The sequence below is a fragment of the Pristiophorus japonicus genome, chromosome 30 (genome assembly GCF_044704955.1).
Source record: "Pristiophorus japonicus isolate sPriJap1 chromosome 30, sPriJap1.hap1, whole genome shotgun sequence".
Taxonomy (NCBI): domain Eukaryota; kingdom Metazoa; phylum Chordata; class Chondrichthyes; family Pristiophoridae; genus Pristiophorus; species Pristiophorus japonicus.
The window spans coordinates 575,225-594,553 of NC_092006.1; the positions used below are offsets into that span (position 1 = coordinate 575,225).

At 55.1% G+C, this 19,329-nt stretch overlaps 1 protein-coding gene across 1 annotated transcript in view; it reads right to left on the reverse strand.

The window, feature by feature from the left end:
• Positions 1-19,329, reverse strand: part of thbs3a (thrombospondin 3a) — an 80,522-nt gene that overhangs the window by 39,587 nt on the left and 21,606 nt on the right. The window contains exons 12-18 of the mRNA XM_070868508.1: positions 18,881-18,991; positions 14,036-14,143; positions 9,544-9,703; positions 8,821-8,939; positions 8,374-8,426; positions 4,887-5,080; positions 1,790-1,968 (exon numbers count right to left, since the gene is read on the reverse strand). Coding sequence (XP_070724609.1) covers positions 1,790-1,968; positions 4,887-5,080; positions 8,374-8,426; positions 8,821-8,939; positions 9,544-9,703; positions 14,036-14,143; positions 18,881-18,991 — 924 coding nt within the window. The remainder of the gene's footprint in view (positions 1-1,789; positions 1,969-4,886; positions 5,081-8,373; positions 8,427-8,820; positions 8,940-9,543; positions 9,704-14,035; positions 14,144-18,880; positions 18,992-19,329) is intronic.

Consider the following 19,329-nt stretch of genomic DNA (forward strand, 5'->3'; position numbering starts at 1 on the left):
GTTACGGGAACTGGCTAACTTAGTCGAATCAGTAGCCAACGCAACTTCCCAAGCCTTTGAAGTGGTAAATGATGAAATGGTAGCTATTCGAACAGTGGCTCTCCAAAATCATATGGCCTTAGATTATCTCCTAGCCAAGGAGGGAGGGACATGCGCATTAATAGGTGGAGAATGCTGTACGTATATCCCGGATAAATCAGAAGATATCGGCAGTCTAGCTGAAAACATCAGGAAAAAGGTAATAGAGTATAAACAGACAGTTGGCCAGGACGCTATCACCTTGTGGGGTTGGGCATCGGGATGGTTGAGATCCCTAGGGAAATCTGTGGTACAGGGTTTGATCATATTCCTGCTGATAGTCTTCGCCCTGTATCTATTATTTGTCGTCGTTAAGTGTTGTTGTGCCAGGGTGGGAGAAACTATGTTACCTACCGAGACCACGGCTAGAGTTATGGTAGCAACAACTGCTGAAGGCTCTTGTGTGGAAATGGAAATGGAGAGACTGTACAATATCAGAATGGATTGAGTTGTCCTTGTGAAGGACAAAATGGGGGAATGTGGAAATGTATTTTTATCTAAGCTGATACCATACGGTATTTGTGTGCCCTTTGCAATATATATATAACAAAATGGAGTCCTGGTCCTTCCAGAACTTTCTGCATAAAAGCAGTCAGCTTGCATAAACAGCGAAACCTGGTTTGAGATGGCTGATGGCCATCAGACAGCTAGGAGACAAGTCATGCTGAGACAAGTACCCCCCCCCCCCCATGGTGCTCTCCTATTGTCTATACGACACCAGTTCCACGCCACCCCACCCTTTTCGAAGTACTCAAACCACCAGCCATTATCTCTTGTAGAGACCTCATCCATTTGATGCAAAAAGATAACTGACTATGAAACTGGACAATCCTGACACAATGCAAGACAGGTAATAGCTCATTATCACACTCTCATGGAGTAATGGCCGGCTGGCCAACTGACAACCCTGACAAAAGGAAATATCTGGAAACCATGTCAGGACCAGGATATAGTAATTAACTCTTTATCTGTATTCACTGACTGAGAGACAGAGCAATACACAGGGAGAGGCCATAACTTGGGTTTTACTGTATAAATATCTTGTTAAACTGTACCATTGCGGAGGTGTTCACTTAGCCATTGACTGAATGTGATCTACCCCTTGCTAGCAAGTAAATTAAAGAAACTTCTGCCGGAGCTGTAAGTGTCGGAGTCATTCTTTTCGGAGGTCGAGATTTCGACAGTTTCCACAAGTGCGCTGACAATACCCAGCTCTACCTCACCCCACCCACTTCTCTCCACCCCTCCTCGGTCTCTAAATTGTCAGACTGCTTGTCCGACATCCAGCTTTGGATGAGCAGAAATGTTCCCCAAATGAATATTGGGAAGACTGAAGCCATTGTTTTTGGTCCCTGCCACAAACTCTGTTCCCCAGCCACTGACTCCATCCCTCTCCCCAACTCCTGTCCGAGGCTGAAACAGACTGTTTCACAACCTCGCTGTCATATTTGACCCTGAAATGAGCTTTCGACCATATATCGGCAGCATAACTAAGACCACTTATTTCCACCTCCGTAACATCCCCTGTCTCCGCCTTGCCTCAGCTCATCTGCTGTTGAAGCCCTCATCTGTGCCTTTGTTACCTCCAGACACGACTACTCCCAATGACTGGTCTCCCACATTCTACCCGACGTAAACTGGAGGTGTCCTAACTCGCACCGAGGGAGTGAGAATTAATACAGATAAAGAGAGGCACAGAGAATTAATTTACCTGGTTTAGGACCACCCAGTTTGGGTCAATCTGTGCATCCCCCTCAGGGTCCAGAACTACAGTCTGATAGGCTCGGAAATCAGTGAGTGCGACCTCCGCATTCTCGGGACACACATCAAACTGGTCAAACACAGCATCATTATCAAAGTCATTTTCACAAACATCACCAATCCCGTTATCTGGAATAAAATATAAATACATCTGAATAAAACATCGACACCAACCCTGCTTCCCGCTCCCCCCCTCTAACCCCCATCCCACTCCCAGCTCCCCCTCTCTAACCCCCATCCCGCTCCCCACTCTCCCTCTCTAACCCCCATCCCACTCCCAGCTCCCCCTCTCTAACCCCCATCCCGCTCCCAGCTCTCCCTATCTAACCCCCATCCCACTCCCAGCTCTGCCTCTCTAACCCCCATCCCACTCCCAGCTCTCCCTCTCTAACCCCCATCCCACTCCCAGCTCTCCCTCTCTAACCCCCATCCCACTCCCAGCTCTCCCTCTCTAACCCCCATCCCACTCCCAGCTCTCCCTCTCTAACCCCCATCCCGCTCCCCACTCTCCCTCTCTAACCCCCATCCCACTCCCAGCTCTCCCTCTCTAACCCCCATCCCACTCCCAGCTCCCCCTCTCTAACCCCCATCCCGCTCCCCACTCTCCCTCTCTAACCCCCATCCCGCTCCCCACTCCCCCCCTCTAACCCCCATCCCACTCCCAGCTCTCCCTCTCTAACCCCCATCCCGCTCCCCACTCTCCCTCTCTAACCCCCATCCCACTCCCAGCTCTCCCTCTCTAACCCCCATCCCACTCCCAGCTCTCCCTCTCTAACCCCCATCCCACTCCCAGCTCTCCCTCTCTAACCCCCATCCCACTCCCAGCTCTCCCTCTCTAACCCCCATCCCACTCCCAGCTCTCCCTCTCTAACCCCCATCCCACTCCCAGCTCTCCCTCTCTAACCCCCATCCCACTCCCAGCTCTCCCTCTCTAACCCCCATCCCACTCCCAGCTCTCCCTCTCTAACCCCCATCCCACTCCCAGCTCTCCCTCTCTAACCCCCATCCCGCTCCCCGTTCTCCCTCTCTAACCCCCATCCCACTCCCAGCTCTCCCTCTCTAACCCCCATCCCGCTCCCCGTTCTCCCTCTCTAACCCCCATCCCACTCCCAGCTCTCCCTCTCTAACCCCCATCCCGCTCCCTGAACCTCACTCTCGCTCTCTAACCCCCATCCCGCTCCCCACTCTCCCTCTCTAACCCCCATCCCGCTCCCTGAACCTCACTCTCGCTCTCTAACCCCCATCCCGCTCCCCGTTCTCCCTCTCTAACCCTCATCCCGCTCCCCACTCTCCCTCTCTAACCCCCATCCCGCTCCCTCTCTAACCCCCATCCCGCTACCCACTCTCCCTCTCTAACCCCCATCCCGCTCCCCACTCTCCCTCTCTAACCCCCATCCCGCTCCCTGAACCTCACTCTCGCTCTCTAACCCCCATCCCGCTCCCCGTTCTCCCTCTCTAACCCCCATCCCGCTCCCCGTTCTCCCTCTCTAACCCTCATCCCGCTCCCCACTCTCCCTCTCTAACCCCCATCCCGCTCCCTCTCTAACCCCCATCCCGCTACCCACTCTCCCTCTCTAACCCCCATCCCGCTCCCCACTCTCCCTCTCTAACCCCCATCCCGCTCCCCACTCTCCCTCTCTAACCCCCATCCCGCTCCCTGAACCTCACTCTTGCTCTCTAACCCCCATCCCGCTCCCCGTTCTCCCTCTCTAACCCCCATCCCGCTACCCACTCTCCCTCTCTAACCCCCATCCCGCTCCCCGTTCTCCCTCTCTAACCCCCATCCTGCTCCCCACTCTCGCTCTCTAACCCCCATCCCGCTCCCCACTCTCCCTCTCTAACCCCCATCCTGCTCCCCACTCTCGCTCTCTAACCCCCATCCCACTCCCAGCTCTCCCTCTCTAACCCCCATCCCGCTCCCCACTCTCCCTCTCTAACCCCCATCCCGCTCCCTGAACCTCACTCTCGCTCTCTAACCCCCATCCCGCTCCCCGTTCTCCCTCTCTAACCCCCATCCCGCTACCCACTCTCCCTCCCTAACCCCCATCCCGCTACCCACTCTCCCTCTCTAACCCCCATCCCGCTACCCACTCTCCCTCCCTAACCCCCATCCCGCTCCCCGTTCTCCCTCTCTAACCCCCATCCTGCTCCGCACTCTCGCTCTCTAACCCCCATCCCGCTCCCCACTCTCCCTCTCTAACCCCCATCCCGCTCCCTGAACCTCACTCTCGCTCTATAACCCCCATCCCGCTCCCCACTCTCCCTCTCTAACCCCCATCCCGCTCCCCGTTCTCCCTCTCTAACCCCCATCCCGCTCCCCACTCTCCCTCTCTAACCCCCATCCTGCTTCCTGAACCTCACTCTCGCTCTCTAACCCCCATCCCGCTCCCCGTTCTCCCTCTCTAACCCCCATCCCACTCCCCACTCTCCCTCTCTAACCCCCATCCCGCTCCCTGAACCTCACTCTCGCTCTCGAACCTCTATCTTGCTCCCCTCTCTAACCCCATAAAAACCCCATCCCCGAACCCCAAAACCCAACCATGCTACACAATCCCATACCCCGCCCTCTCACTAACCTCGCCCGCGTTCCCCCTCCCCGAACCTGACCCCATCACCAAGTCCCATCCCCGACCCAACCCTGCTTCCCAAACTCCACACCTGCTCCCCACCAGAACCCCAACACCTAAACCAACCCCTACCCCAACTCTGCTCCCCACCCAACCCCAAAAGCCACCCCCGACCCACCCCTGCTCCCCAAACCTCAGCCTAGCTTCCCCCCAAACCTGACCCCCATCACCAAAACCCACCCTCGCCCCAACCCTGCTCCCCAAACTCCACACCTGGCACCCCCCTCCCCGAACTTGCCCCCCAAATCCCGTTCCCGACCCAACCTTGCTCCCCAAACTTCACCACTACTAACCAAATCCCAGCCCGGCTCCTTCCCCCTTACCGCCCCCCCCACCCCCCAAACCAGTCCCCCATCTCCAGAACCATCCACCACCCCACCCTGCCTCTTTGTGGTGCGAGAGTTGGATCGAGACACTGACCATCAGAGTCCTTCTGATTGGGGTTCGCAATCAAACGGCAGTTATCGGGGCCCGATGGCCCATAGTCAGGAATCCCATCATTGTCGTCATCATCGTCACACTCATCGCCCAGCCCGTCGTTGTCAGAGTCCAGCTGGGAGCTGTTTGGAGTTTCTGGACAATTGTCTTTGGAGTCCTGGTGCCCATCGTCATCACTACAAGGCAAACCCAAGCAAACCCGGTCACCATCTCACCGTAACACACCAAACCCACAACATCTCACCAACACACCAAACCCACTCAACATCTCACCGTAACACACCAAACCCACTCACCATAACACACCAAACCCGCTCAACATCTCACCGTAACACATCAAACCTGCTCAACATCTCACTGTAACACACCAAACCCGCTCAACATCTCACTGTAACACACCAAACCCACTCAACATCTCACCGTAACACACCAAACCCACTCAACATCTCACCGTAACACACCAAACCCGCTCAACATCTCACCGTAACACACCAAACCCACTCAACATCTCACCGTAACACACCAAACCCACTCAACATCTCACCGTAACACACCAAACCCGCTCAACATCTCACCGTAACACACCAAACCCACTCAACATCTCACTGTAACACACCAAACCCGCTCAACATCTCACCGTAATGTGGGAGAAAGGTTTGCCGTGAGATGTTGATGGGTGTTTGCAACTTATCGTTTAAAAGTAAGTGTCAGTGGGTGGGGACGGGTAAGTGTTCCGGGCAATTTGTGTTCCTCTACTGAAGATCTCGGCTTTAGCAGGAAATGAGCTCACCCGACAAACAGACTCGGGAACTTTGCAGCAGGAGACGCTGGAGAATGATCAGTCCCGAACCCATTGGTACTGAGGACAGTTAAACAACTCATCACCCAACGACACATTGAATGTGGGTCAGTAACTCGCCAGTTACTACCGTTACCAACAGGCAGCCACGACAGAGACAGAGAGCAGTGAGTGAGTGATTGCGAGGTGAGTGAGTGAGGGAGGTGTACGTGTGAAGGTTAGAATAGTGAGTGAGAGGTGAGTGAGTGAGAGGTGAGTGAGTGAGAGGTGAGTGAGTGAGAGGTGAGTGAGTGAGAGGTGAGTGAGTGAGAGGTGAGTGAGTGAGAGGTGAGTGAGTGAGAGGTGAGTGAGTGAGAGGTGAGTGAGTGAGAGGTGAGTGAGTGAGAGGTGAGTGAGTGAGAGGTGAGTGAGTGAGAGGTGAGTGAGTGAGAGGTGAGTGAGTGAGAGGTGAGTGAGTGAGAGGTGAGTGAGTGAGAGGTGAGTGAGTGAGAGGTGAGTGAGTGAGAGGTGAGTGAGTGAGAGGTGAGTGAGTGAGAGGTGAGTGAGTGAGAGGTGAGTGAGTGAGAGGTGAGTGAGTGAGAGGTGAGTGAGTGAGAGGTGAGTGAGTGAGAGGTGAGTGAGTGAGAGGTGAGTGAGTGAGAGGTGAGTGAGTGAGAGGTGAGTGAGTGAGAGGTGAGTGAGTGAGAGGTGAGTGAGTGAGAGGTGAGTGAGTGAGAGGTGAGTGAGTGAGAGGTGAGTGAGTGAGAGGTGAGTGAGTGAGAGGTGAGTGAGTGAGAGGTGAGTGAGTGAGAGGTGAGTGAGTGAGAGGTGAGTGAGTGAGAGGTGAGTGAGTGAGAGGTGAGTGAGTGAGAGGTGAGTGAGTGAGAGGTGAGTGAGTGAGAGGTGAGTGAGTGAGAGGTGAGTGAGTGAGAGGTGAGTGAGTGAGAGGTGAGTGAGTGAGAGGTGAGTGAGTGAGAGGTGAGTGAGTGAGAGGTGAGTGAGTGAGAGGTGAGTGAGTGAGAGGTGAGTGAGTGAGAGGTGAGTGAGTGAGAGGTGAGTGAGTGAGAGGTGAGTGAGTGAGAGGTGAGTGAGTGAGAGGTGAGTGAGTGAGAGGTGAGTGAGTGAGAGGTGAGTGAGTGAGAGGTGAGTGAGTGAGAGGTGAGTGAGTGAGAGGTGAGTGAGTGAGAGGTGAGTGAGTGAGAGGTGAGTGAGTGAGAGGTGAGTGAGTGAGAGGTGAGTGAGTGAGAGGTGAGTGAGTGAGAGGTGAGTGAGTGAGAGGTGAGTGAGTGAGAGGTGAGTGAGTGAGAGGTGAGTGAGTGAGAGGTGAGTGAGTGAGAGGTGAGTGAGTGAGAGGTGAGTGAGTGAGAGGTGAGTGAGTGAGAGGTGAGTGAGTGAGAGGTGAGTGAGTGAGAGGTGAGTGAGTGAGAGGTGAGTGAGTGAGAGGTGAGTGAGTGAGAGGTGAGTGAGTGAGAGGTGAGTGAGTGAGAGGTGAGTGAGTGAGAGGTGAGTGAGTGAGAGGTGAGTGAGTGAGAGGTGAGTGAGTGAGAGGTGAGTGAGTGAGAGGTGAGTGAGTGAGAGGTGAGTGAGTGAGAGGTGAGTGAGTGAGAGGTGAGTGAGTGAGAGGTGAGTGAGTGAGAGGTGAGTGAGTGAGAGGTGAGTGAGTGAGAGGTGAGTGAGTGAGAGGTGAGTGAGTGAGAGGTGAGTGAGTGAGAGGTGAGTGAGTGAGAGGTGAGTGAGTGAGAGGTGAGTGAGTGAGAGGTGAGTGAGTGAGAGGTGAGTGAGTGAGAGGTGAGTGAGTGAGAGGTGAGTGAGTGAGAGGTGAGTGAGTGAGAGGTGAGTGAGTGAGAGGTGAGTGAGTGAGAGGTGAGTGAGTGAGAGGTGAGTGAGTGAGAGGTGAGTGAGTGAGAGGTGAGTGAGTGAGAGGTGAGTGAGTGAGAGGTGAGTGAGTGAGAGGTGAGTGAGTGAGAGGTGAGTGAGTGAGAGGTGAGTGAGTGAGAGGTGAGTGAGTGAGAGGTGAGTGAGTGAGAGGTGAGTGAGTGAGAGGTGAGTGAGTGAGAGGTGAGTGAGTGAGAGGTGAGTGAGTGAGAGGTGAGTGAGTGAGAGGTGAGTGAGTGAGAGGTGAGTGAGTGAGAGGTGAGTGAGTGAGAGGTGAGTGAGTGAGAGGTGAGTGAGTGAGAGGTGAGTGAGAGGTGAGTGAGTGAGAGGTGAGTGAGAGGTGAGTGAGGTGTACATGTGGAGGTTAGAATAGTGAGTGAGTGTGAATGAGTGAGTGAGTGAGGTGTACGTGTGGAGGTTAGAATAGTGAGGTGAGTGAGTGAGAGTGAGGTGAGTGAGTGAGAGTGAGGTGAGTGAGTGAGTGAGGTGCATGAGGTGAGTGAGGGTGAGTGAGTGCGGGTGAGTGTGAGTGAGTGAGTGAGGGTGAGTGAAGGTGAGTGAGGGTGAGTGAAGGTGAGTGAGTTAAGTGTACGTGTGGAGGTTAGAATAGTGAGGTGAGTGAGTGAGAGTGAGGTGAGTGAGTGAGTGAGGGTGAGTGAGTGAGGGTGAGTGAAGGTGAGTGAGTTAGGTGTACGTGTGGAGGTTAGAATAGTGAGGTGAGTGAGTGAGAGTGAGGTGAGTGAGTGAGGGTGAGTGAGGGTGAGTGAGTGAGGGTGAGTGAGGTGTACGTGTGGAGGTGAGAATAGTGCGGCCTACCTGTCCTGATTACTGTCGCATGCATCGCCCACAAGGTCATTGTCCGCATCAGTCTACAGACAGGGTACAAACACACAGGTTAATGCAGGACACCGACCTCCCCCAACACACCAAACACAACCTCCCCAAACATCGCCTCAAGTACAACCCTCACAGAATGTTTTCAATGTGGCGGGCACAGCCTGATCGGCGGGAATCACTGGCTGGTGATCAGGAGCTGGAATCCCATGAGATGGAGTAACTCAGCACAGCCGGCAGATTAGAGCGAGGCTGATCCTGGTCGATGAGCTGTTCCGGCCCCTTCAGCCTGGTGTCCACCCGCGGGGTACAGAGTGACCAGGAATAAGCTGGAATTTGAGAAGCAGGAATCTGCTGCGGGTATTTTGTTCTTTACGTCAAAGGACAAGACGTATTTGCAGAGAGATTCTGGAGGGAGGTGGGCAGTACCTGGGTGGGATTACTCATTTCAGGACAGCTGTCACAAGCATCACCCACTCCATCTCCATCCCTGTCCGTCTGCAGTGGATTTGGAACTCCCCCACAATTGTCCAAAATATTGGGAATACCTGGAAAAAAAAAGAAGACAATTAGCAGAGCGGGCTTTGGGGGTTCAGATCCCCGGGGGTTTGGGGGCACTGTTCCACGGGGGTTTGGGGGCACTGTTCCCCGGGGGTTTGGGGGCACTGTTCCCCGGGGGTTTGGGGGTACAGTTCCCCGGGGTTTGGGGGTTCAGATCCCCGGGGGTTTGGGGGCACTGTTCCCCGGGGGTTTGGGGGCACTGTTCCCCGGGGGTTTGGAGGTACAGTTCCCGGGGGTTTGGGGGTACAGTTCCCAGGGGGTTTGGGGGCACTGTTCCCCGGGGTTTGGGGGTTCAGATCCCCGGGGGTTTGGGGGCACTGTTCCACGGGGGTTTGTGGGCACTGTTCCCCGGGGGTTTGGGGGCACTGTTCCCCGGGGGTTTGGAGGTACAGTTCCCGGGGGTTTGGGGGTACAGTTCCCCGGGGTTTGGGGGTTCAGATCCCCGGGGGTTTGGGGGCACTGTTCCCCGGGGGTTTGGGGGCACTGTTCCCCGGGGGTTTGGAGGTACAGTTCCCCGGGGGTTTGGGGGCACTGTTCCCCGGGGTGTGTGGCTGGGAAAGGACAGGTGTATTTGTGTGAAACTATATTTACCGTCGCCATCAATATCATTGTCACATGCGTCTCCCTCTCCATTGCTGTCCGTGTCCTTTTGACTGTTGTTGGGAACATTGGGGCAGTTGTCACAAGCATCCCCGAATGAGTCGGTGTCAGAATTCTGCTGGTCCTTGTTATGAACCAGTCTGCAGTTATCCTGCAAAAGGAAAGGTTATGGCTTACTTCAGATCCTTATCTGGACTATCCTTCCAGACAGGACAAATCCACAGTACTATGTGAAGGAGAGCTGGAGTGTTCCTCTGGTATCCTGGTCAATAGTTATCGCTCAATCGGTTTCACTAAAACAGATTATCTGGTCATTTATCTTGTTGCTATTTGTGGGAGCTTGCTGTGCACAAATTTGCTTCCACATTTCCTAAATTACAACAGTGACTACACTTCGAAAGAATGTCTTTGGCTGCAAAGTGCTTTCGGATGTCCTGGGGATGTATAAAGCAAGATATAAATGCTTTCCTTTTGTTTATGATTTGAAGAACATTTTAAACAGAGAGTTTGTACTGGGCGCGAGAACTCGGAATAATCCTTGAAAACCGATTGCAACTACTGCTGATCACAGCTGTGGAACCTTGATGATCTGCCAGGGAATCGGACGTGATGGTAAATCAGGAGTTCTGTTGCATTATATGTAAAGCAAGGAGGGATTCTCTGCTCCAACACCATCGTCTGAGGAAAAAAGTATTTAAAGACCAGGTCCTCAAATCTACCACCAAGCTCATGGTGTACAGGGCTGTAGTAATACCCGCCCTCCTGTATGGATCTGAGGCATGGACAATGTACAGTAGACACCTCAAGTCACTGGAGAAATATCACCAACGATGACTCCGCAAGATCCTACAAATCCCCTGGGAGGACAGACGCACCAACATCAGGGTCCTCGACCAGGCCAACATCCCCAGTATTGAAGCACTGACCACACTCGATCAGCTTCGCTGGGCAGGCCACACAGTCCGCATGCCAGATACGAGAATCCCTGAGCAAATGCTTTATGCGGAGCTCCTTCATGGTAAACGAGCCAAAGGTGGGCAGCGGAAACGTTACAAGGACCACCCTCAAAGCCTCCCTGGTAAAGTGCGACATCACCACTGACACCTGGGAGACCCTGGCCGCAGACCGCCCGAGGTGGAGAAAGTGTATCCGGGAGGGCGCTGAGCTCTTCGAGTCTCAACGCAAAGAGCGTGAAGAGGCCAGGCGCAGGCAGCGGAAGGAGCGCGCGGCAAACCAACTCCACCCACCCCTTCCCCCGACCAATGTCTGTCCCACCTGTAACAGGGTCTGTGGCTGTTGTACCGGACTGTTCAGCCATCAGAGAACTCAGTTTGGGAGTGGAAGCAAGTCTTCCTCGATTCCGAGGGACTGCCTATGATGATGACCAGTGGAACTAGTCACAAATTACTACTGCGTCAGATACTGACACTTTGTGTTTCTCAGGTTGAACACAATCCCTTCACACTCCGTCCTACATAGAGTCCAGCGTTCCTGGCTTACCGGGGACCTACACTGTGTACCCTGGAATCTCTGGGGCCACATTTAAACAATTGCCTAAAGCAAATCCCGAAAATGCCTTGTCCCGACCTGCTATCCTCAGGACTGTAGGCACGATGCAGGACTGTCAGCTGCTCAAACCACCCAAACAGCTTTGGCAGTACAGTACTTTCCTCCTTCCTGAAATCACAAGTCGGTTGCTTCTAGTTATTTTCTCTACATCGAGATATTTGGTAATTTCAGCTTTATTTAAAGATTCCAAAATTCTGCCAAGCACAGCGTGTAAACTAACTGCCCTGTAATCACTCGATTGTCTGTGTCCAATTTTTGAACATGGCTACTAATTACATTGGCCTCTCTCCAATCCTCAACGGCACAGTCACTCAATGGAACCCCGAAAAGCCCTTCCGGGGACCTCTGCTATTCCTTTCCCCCTTTCCCTCCGGATCCTTGGGTCAATCCCACGGTGGCCCAGCACTGTGTCCTCTTTTACCGCTCTAATATTTTCCTTTTTAGGATTCGGAGAGTTGTGGCCCATTTATACCTTTAAATATTTTTGCCCGATTTATTTATTTTGGAAACAGTGGCAGTGATATGTTGAAAGGAGGAATTTATTTAAATGTTTGACTGAAGATTTCACCTTTCACAAGGGCCAAGAAGTTAAAGTTCAGAGATTGGGAGAAAACTATTTTTATTTTATAAAATCATTTTACCGGCGCTCCCAGTCTCTCAGCCACAATCCTGCCTCCTCTCTCGATCCCCTCAACTACAGGCCGGTGTCAGAGTTGACAGGGGACCTGCTGCAAACTCCTACCAGCCTGTGATCCCCCGATTTCCCCCCCCACCCATCCAGTACTCTTCCACCAGTCTCCCCCCTCCCCCCCAGATTCCCCTGCACCCCCCTTCCCCTCCCGTCACCCCTTCCCCCCGCTTTCCCTCTCCCCCTCCTCCCCAGTCTCCGCCTCCCCCGCTCCAGACGACTGCAGTGTGGGAGTACAAGGAGCTGTCGGTTATCTGGGGCAGTGTGCTCCAAACCCCCCCCCCCCCCCATACACCGGGAGTTCCCCGATTCACCCCCCCCCCCCACACACACCGGGAGTTCCCCGGTTCACCCCCCCCCCCCCACACACCGGGAGTTCCCCGATTCACCCCCCCCCCCCCCCACACACCGGGAGTTCCCTGATTCACCCCCCCCCCCCCCCACACACCGGGAGTTCCCTGATTCACCCCCCCCCCCCCCACACACACCGGGAGTTCCCCGATTCACCCCCCCCCCCCCACACACCGAGAGTTCCCCCGATTCACCCCCCCCCCCCCCCACACACACCGGGAGTTCCCCCGATTCACACCCCCCCCCCCCACACACCGGGAGTTCCCCCGATTCACACCCCCCCCCCCCCCACACACACCGGGAGTTCCCCCGATTCACACCCCCCCCCCCACACACCGGGAGTTCCCCGATTCACCCCCCCCCCCCCACACACACCGGGAGTTCCCCGATTCACCCCCCCCCCCCCCCCCCACACACCGGGAGTTCCCCGATTCACCCCCCCCCCCCCACACACCGGGAGTTCCCCGATTCACCCCCCCCCCCCACACACCGGGAGTTCCCCGATTCACCCCCCCCCCCCCCCACACCGGGAGTTCCCCGATTCACCCCCCCCCCCACACACACCAGGAGTTCCCCGATTCACCCCCCCCCCCCACACACCGGGAGTTCCCCGATTCACCCCCCCCCCCACACACACCGGGAGTTCCCCGATTCACCCCCCCCCCCCCCACACACCGAGAGTTCCCCTGATTCACCCCCCTCCCCCCCCCACACACCGGGAGTTCCCCGATTCACCCCCCCCCCCCCCCCACACACCGGGAGTTCCCCGATTCACCCCCCCCCCCCACACACCGGGAGTTCCCTGATTCACCCCCCACCCCCCCCCACACACCGAGAGTTCCCCCGATTCACCCCCCCCCCCCACACACCGGGAGTTCCCTGATTCACGCCCCCCCCCCACACACACCGGGAGTTCCCCGATTCACCCCCCCCCACACACACCGGGAGTTCCCTGATTCACCCCCCCCCCCCCCCCACACACCGGGAGTTCCCTGATTCACCCCTCCCCCCACACACCGGGAGTTCCCCCGATTCACCCCCCCCCCCCCCCCACACACACCGGGAGTTCCCCGATTCACCCCCCCCCCCCACACACCGGGAGTTCCCCTGATTCACCCCCCCCCCCCCCACACACCGGGAGTTCCCCGATTCACCCCCCCCCCCCACACACACCGGGAGTTCCCCTGATTCACCCCCCCCCCACACACCGGGAGTTCCCCGATTCACCCCCCCCTCCCCCCACACACCGGGAGTTCCCCGATTCACCCCCCCCTCCCCCCACACACCGGGAGTTCCCCGATTCACCCCCCCCCCCCCCCCACACACCGGGAGTTCCCCGATTCACCCCCCCCCCCCCACACACCGGGAGTTCCCCGATTCACCCCCCCCCCCCCCACACACCGGGAGTTCCCCGATTCACCCCCCCCCCCCCCACACACCGGGAGTTCCCCCGATTCACCCCCTCGCCCCAGATCAATGTAAGAGTACAAGGAGCTGTCGGTTATCTGGGGCAGTGTGCTCCAAACCCCCCCCCCCCCCCCACACACCGGGAGTTCCCCGATTCACCCCCCCCCCACACACCGGGAGTTCCCCGATTCACCCCCCCCCCCACACACACCGGGAGTTCCCCGATTCACCCCCCCCCCACACACACACCGGGAGTTCCCCCGATTCACCCCCTCGCCCCAGATCAATGTAAGAGTACAAGGAGCTGTCGGTTATCTGGGGCAGTGTGCTCTAAACCCCCCCCCCCCCCCCACACACCGGGAGTTCCCCGATTCACCCCCCCCCACACACACCGGGAGTTCCCCGATTCACCCCCCTCCCCCATCGGGAGTTCCGGCTTTCCTGGGGTGATGGGACATTGGTACAAACCTCCACATTCTTGATCCCGTCTCCATCAGCATCGTTGTCACACTGATCACCCACACCATCGTTGTCAGCATCCTCCTGCCCAGAGTTGGGGGTATACTTGCAATTGTCCTGAGGGGGGGGGGGGGGGGGAGACAGAAAAATCTTCAAACAAATCAAAACTAAAGTGAAGGGACAGCAGAGGCAGTGCTCCTGCTGTACAGACCGAAGGGATACCTTGTAACTCCACGTTCAACCCAATTAAAACACTCCATTATACACCCAGGAATCCAGCACTGCTTCATTTCCTAGTCACAGAAATTCACAGCACGGAAGGAGGCCATTCGGCCCATCGTGTCCACGCCAGCCAACAAGAGGCTATCCAGCCTAATCCCACTTTCCAGCTCTGGGTCCGTAGCCCTGCAGGTTACGGCATATCCAGGTACTTTTTAAATGATAGGAGGGTTTCTGCCTCTACCACCCTTTCAGGCAGTGGGTTCTAGACCCCCATCACCCTCTGGGTGAAGACATTTCCCCTTAAATCCCCTCTAAACCTTCTACCAATGACTTTAAATTTACGCCCCCTGGTTGTTGACCCCTCTGCTAAGGGAAATAGGCCCTTTCTATCCACTATATCGAGGCCCCTCATAATTTTATACACCACAATGAGGTCTCCCCTCAGCCTCTTCTGTTCCAATGAAAACAAATCCAGCCTATCCAATCTGTCCTCATAGCTAAGATTCTCCACTCCCAGCAACATCCTCATAAATCTCCTCTGTACCCTCTCCAGTGCAATCACATCCTTCCTGTAATGTGGTGACCAGAACTGCACGCAGTACTCCAGCTGTGGCCTAACCAGTGTTTTATACAGTTCAAGCATAACACCCCCGCTCTTGTATTCTATGCCTCGGTTAATAAAGGCAAGCATTCCATATGCCTTCTTAACCATCTTATCCACCTGGCCTGCTCCTTTCAGGGATCTGTGGACATGCACTCCAAGGTCCCTGTGTTCATCTACACTGCTTACTATTTCAGGGTCTATAATACACGCCCAGCAATGTGATCGCCCCTTTTTTGTTTTTCAGTTTGACCCATATGCCTCGTTTAATGATCCCTCGAACATATCTCTTCTCACAGCTGTAATAGTTTTAAAGAAGGAGACAATTCTGACTGCGGCAACTACAGGGGAATCTCCCTGCTATCAGCCACTGGGAAAGTCATCACGAGAGTCCTCCTCAACCGTCTGCTCCCTGTGGCTGAGGAGCTCCTCCCGGAGTCACAGTGCGGATTTCGTCCCCTACGGGGCACAACGGACATGATCTTTGCAGTGCTACAGCTGCAGGAAAACTGCAGGGAGCAGCACCAGCCCTTATACATGGTCTTCTTCGACCTTTGACACGGTCAACCGCGAGGGTCTATGGAGCGTCCTCCGTTTCGGATGCCCCCAATGACGACATGCAGACTGTGATCCTTACCAACGGATCCATTACAGACCCAATCCACATCTGGACCGGGGTCAAACAGGGCTGCGTCATTGCCCCAACCCTCTTCTCAATCTTCCTCGCTGCCATGCTCCACCTCACAGTCAACAAGCTCCCTGCTGGAGTGGAACTAAACTACAGAACCAGTGAGAAGCTGTTCAACTTCGCCGTCTCCAGGCCAGGTCCAAGACTACCCCAACCTCTGTCGTTGAGCTACAGTACGCGGACGACGCCTGCGTCTGCGCACATTCAGAGGCTGAACTCCAGGACATAGTCGACGTATTTACTGAGGCGTACGAAAGCAAGGGCCTTATGCTAAACATCCGTAAGTCAAAGGTCCTCCACCAGCCTGACCCCGCCGCACAGCATTGCCCCCAGTCATCCACGGTGCGGCCTTGGACAACGTGGACCATTTCCCATACCTCGGGAGTCTCTTATTAACAAAAGCAGACATTGATGAGGAGATTCAACACCGCCTCCAGTGCGCCAGCGCAGCCTTCGGCCGCCTGAGGAAAAGAGTGTTCGAAGACAAGACCCTCAAATCTATCACCAAGCTCATGGTCTACAGGGCTGTAGTAATACCCGCCCTCCTGTATGGCTCAGAAACATGGACCATGTACAGTAGACACCTCAAGTCGCTGGAGAAATACCACCAACGATGCCTCCGCAAGATCCTACAAATCCCCTGGGAGGACAGACGCACCAACATTAGTGTCCTTAACCAGGCCAACATCCCCAGATTGAAGCACTGACCACACTCGACCAGCTCCGCTGGGCAGGCCACACTGTTTGCATGCCAGACATGAGACTCCCAAAGCAAGCGCTCTACTCGGAACTCCAAAGGTGGGCAGAGGAAACGTTACAGGGACACCCTCAAAGCCTCCCTGATAAAGTGCAACATCCTCACTGACACCTGGGAGTCCCTGGCCAAAGACCGCCCTAAGTGGAGGAAGTGCATCCGGGAGGGCGCTGAGCACCTCGAGTCTCGTCACCGAGAGCGTGCAGAAACCAAGTATTGTCAGCGGAAAGAGCGTGCGGCAAACCAGTCCCACCCTCCCCTTCCCTCAACCACTGTCCCACCTGTGACAGGGACTGTGGTTCTCGAATTGGACTGTTCAGCCACCTAAGGACTCGTGTTAAGAGTGGAAGCAAGTCTTCCTCGATTCCGAGGGACTGCCTATGAATGAAATAGTTTCTTTAATCAATACCGTGACCCCACCTCCCTTTTTACCCCCCTCTCTATTCCATCTGAAGATCCTGTAACCAGGAATGTTGGGCTGCCATACCTGCCCCTCTTTTAGCCATGTCTCTGTAATAGCTATAATATTGTACTGCCAAGTGTCGACCTGTGTGTCAGCCCATCTGCCTATCCACTATACTCCTTGCATTGAAGTATTTACCATTTGGTACAGCCAGACCTCCTTGTTTCCAGCCCTTGTTTCCTCTGTCCTTCAAATTCACTTTCTACATTTTTGCTTTTCAATTCCAGTTTTATTCCCCTCCCTAATGCATCTATTCTCAGGTTCCCATCCCCCTGCCAAGATCGTTCATAAACCTTTGCACGAGCAAACCCCCCCCCTCCCCGGCAAGGATATTGGTCCCGGCTCTGTTGAGGTGCAATCCATCCGGTTTGTACAGGTCTCACCTCCCCCAGAAGTGGTCCCAATGCCTGGAATTTAAATCCCTCCCACTCCTGCGCCAACTCTCCAGCCACATGTTCATCTGCTCTATCCTCCTGTTTCTGTACTCACTAGCTCGTGGCACCGGGAGTAATCAGGAGATTACTACCTTTGAGGTCCTGCTTTTTAATCTCTCTCCCAGTTCCTTAAACTCTGCCTGCAGGCCCTCATCCCTCTTCCTACCCATGTCATTGGTCGCGATATGGACCACGACCTCTGGCTGTTCACCCTCTCCCCCCAGAATGCCCTGCAGCTGCTCGGTGACATCCTTGACCCTGACACCAGGGAGGTAACATACCATCCTGGAATCACGTCTGCGGCCGCAGAAACACCGGTCTGCTCCCCTTACTATTGAATCCCCTACCACTAGAGCTCTTCCATTCTTCCTCCTCCCCCCTGTGCAGCTGAGCCACCCGTGGGGCCTTGGACTTGGCTCTGGCTGCACTCCCCAGAGCCACCATCGCCCCCACCGGTACTCAGAACAGAATAGCGGTTGGAGAGCGAGATGGACTCAGGGGACTCCTGTACTATCTGCCTAGTCCTCCTCTTCTGTCTGGCGGTCACCCAATCCCTATCTGCCTGCACATTCTGTCAGGTGACCACCTCGAGAAATGTAGCTCTCAGTCTCACGGTTGCACCGCAGTGACTCCAGCCGCTGCTCGAACTCCAAAACGCGGAGCTCGAGTTGGTGCACCCTAGTGACTCCAGCCCTGCACACTGGGTCGTCCCGGCTGCACAAAGCATCCAGGATATCCCACATGCCACAGGACTGAGCTGCACTGCCATCCCACGAGTTAGACTCGGAACTATCAAACAAAAATAAACTCTAAACCTCAGCAAAACACACCCAGCAACTACTCAGCAATCAGCTGACTTAATTCATTAGCTTTTTTAGATCAGAAATATCCCCTATCAATTTAATTGCAGTCCCTTTATTTAAAAGACTATAAAACTAACCTTTGTTTAAAGACGAAGTACTAACTTCACAGAAAAAACACTCGCTCACTTCTCACCAATCAGCGACTTCCCTTGTGCCGACGCCCTTTTTGAATGTTGTCGATTCACTCACTTCAGGAATTTCTCTCAGGTTCCAACAGTTTAACTGAGGCAGAGATCAACAATGTGGCTCAGTTGGCAGTGCCCTTATCTCTTAGACTGAAGGTTCCGGTTTAACCCCCACTACAGACAAAGTACAGAGACTGGCTTAAACTTCAGTACTGAGGGAGCGCCGCACTGTCGGAGGGGCAGTACTGAGGGAGCGCCGCACTGTCGGAGGGGCAGTACTGAGGGAGTGCCGCACTGTCGGAGGGGCGGTACTGAGGGAGCGCCGCACTGTCGGAGGGGCAGTACTGAGGGAGCGCCGCACTGTCGGAGGGGCAGTACTGAGGGAGTGCCGCACTGTCGGAGGGGCGGTACTGAGGGAGTGCCGCACTGTTGGAGGGGCGGTACTGAGGGAGCGCCTCACTGCAAGAGACTCTGCCTTATGGTTGAGACGTTAAGCGGAGATATAGACCCACTGTTCCTGGCCCACGGCCGCCCAAAGTGGAGGAAGAGCATCCGGGAGGGCGTTGAGCCTCGAGTTTATCTGGTCAGTCGTTCATTTGCAGTTCCGTATTTACCTACAACAGTGACTACATATTAATAAATAATTGGGAATTGTAATAGTGAACCTTGCTTTCTGTCGAAGCGATGATCCTGTGAACACTCACCTTATTACAGTGAAGGTGGTTGTCAATGCAGGGAAGGTCATTGTCAGGATAACCATCGATATCCGTGTCGAGCCCACACACATATCCATTCCCAGCCCAGCCCACTCTGCACTGTAGTGGAAGAGAATCAGAGTGAGAGATGGAGACAATGGCTGAGACAGACCAACTCCCTCACAGCTCTCTCTGTGGTGGGGGCAATTGCCACAAGTCCGCAGGTAAGCAGCCCCCACACGGCCCAAAACCGCCTGCAGACACAACTGTTAGCATCCACCCAGAGAGAGACCGAGGGAGGGGCCAGAGACTGAGGGAGGGGCCACGGTGAGTGTGTGAGGGAGGGGCCAGAGACTGAGGGAGGGGCCAGAGACTGAGGGAGGGGCCACGGTGAGTGTGTAAGGGAGAGGCCAGAGACTGAGGGAGGGGCCAGAGACTGAGGGAGGGGCCACGGTGAG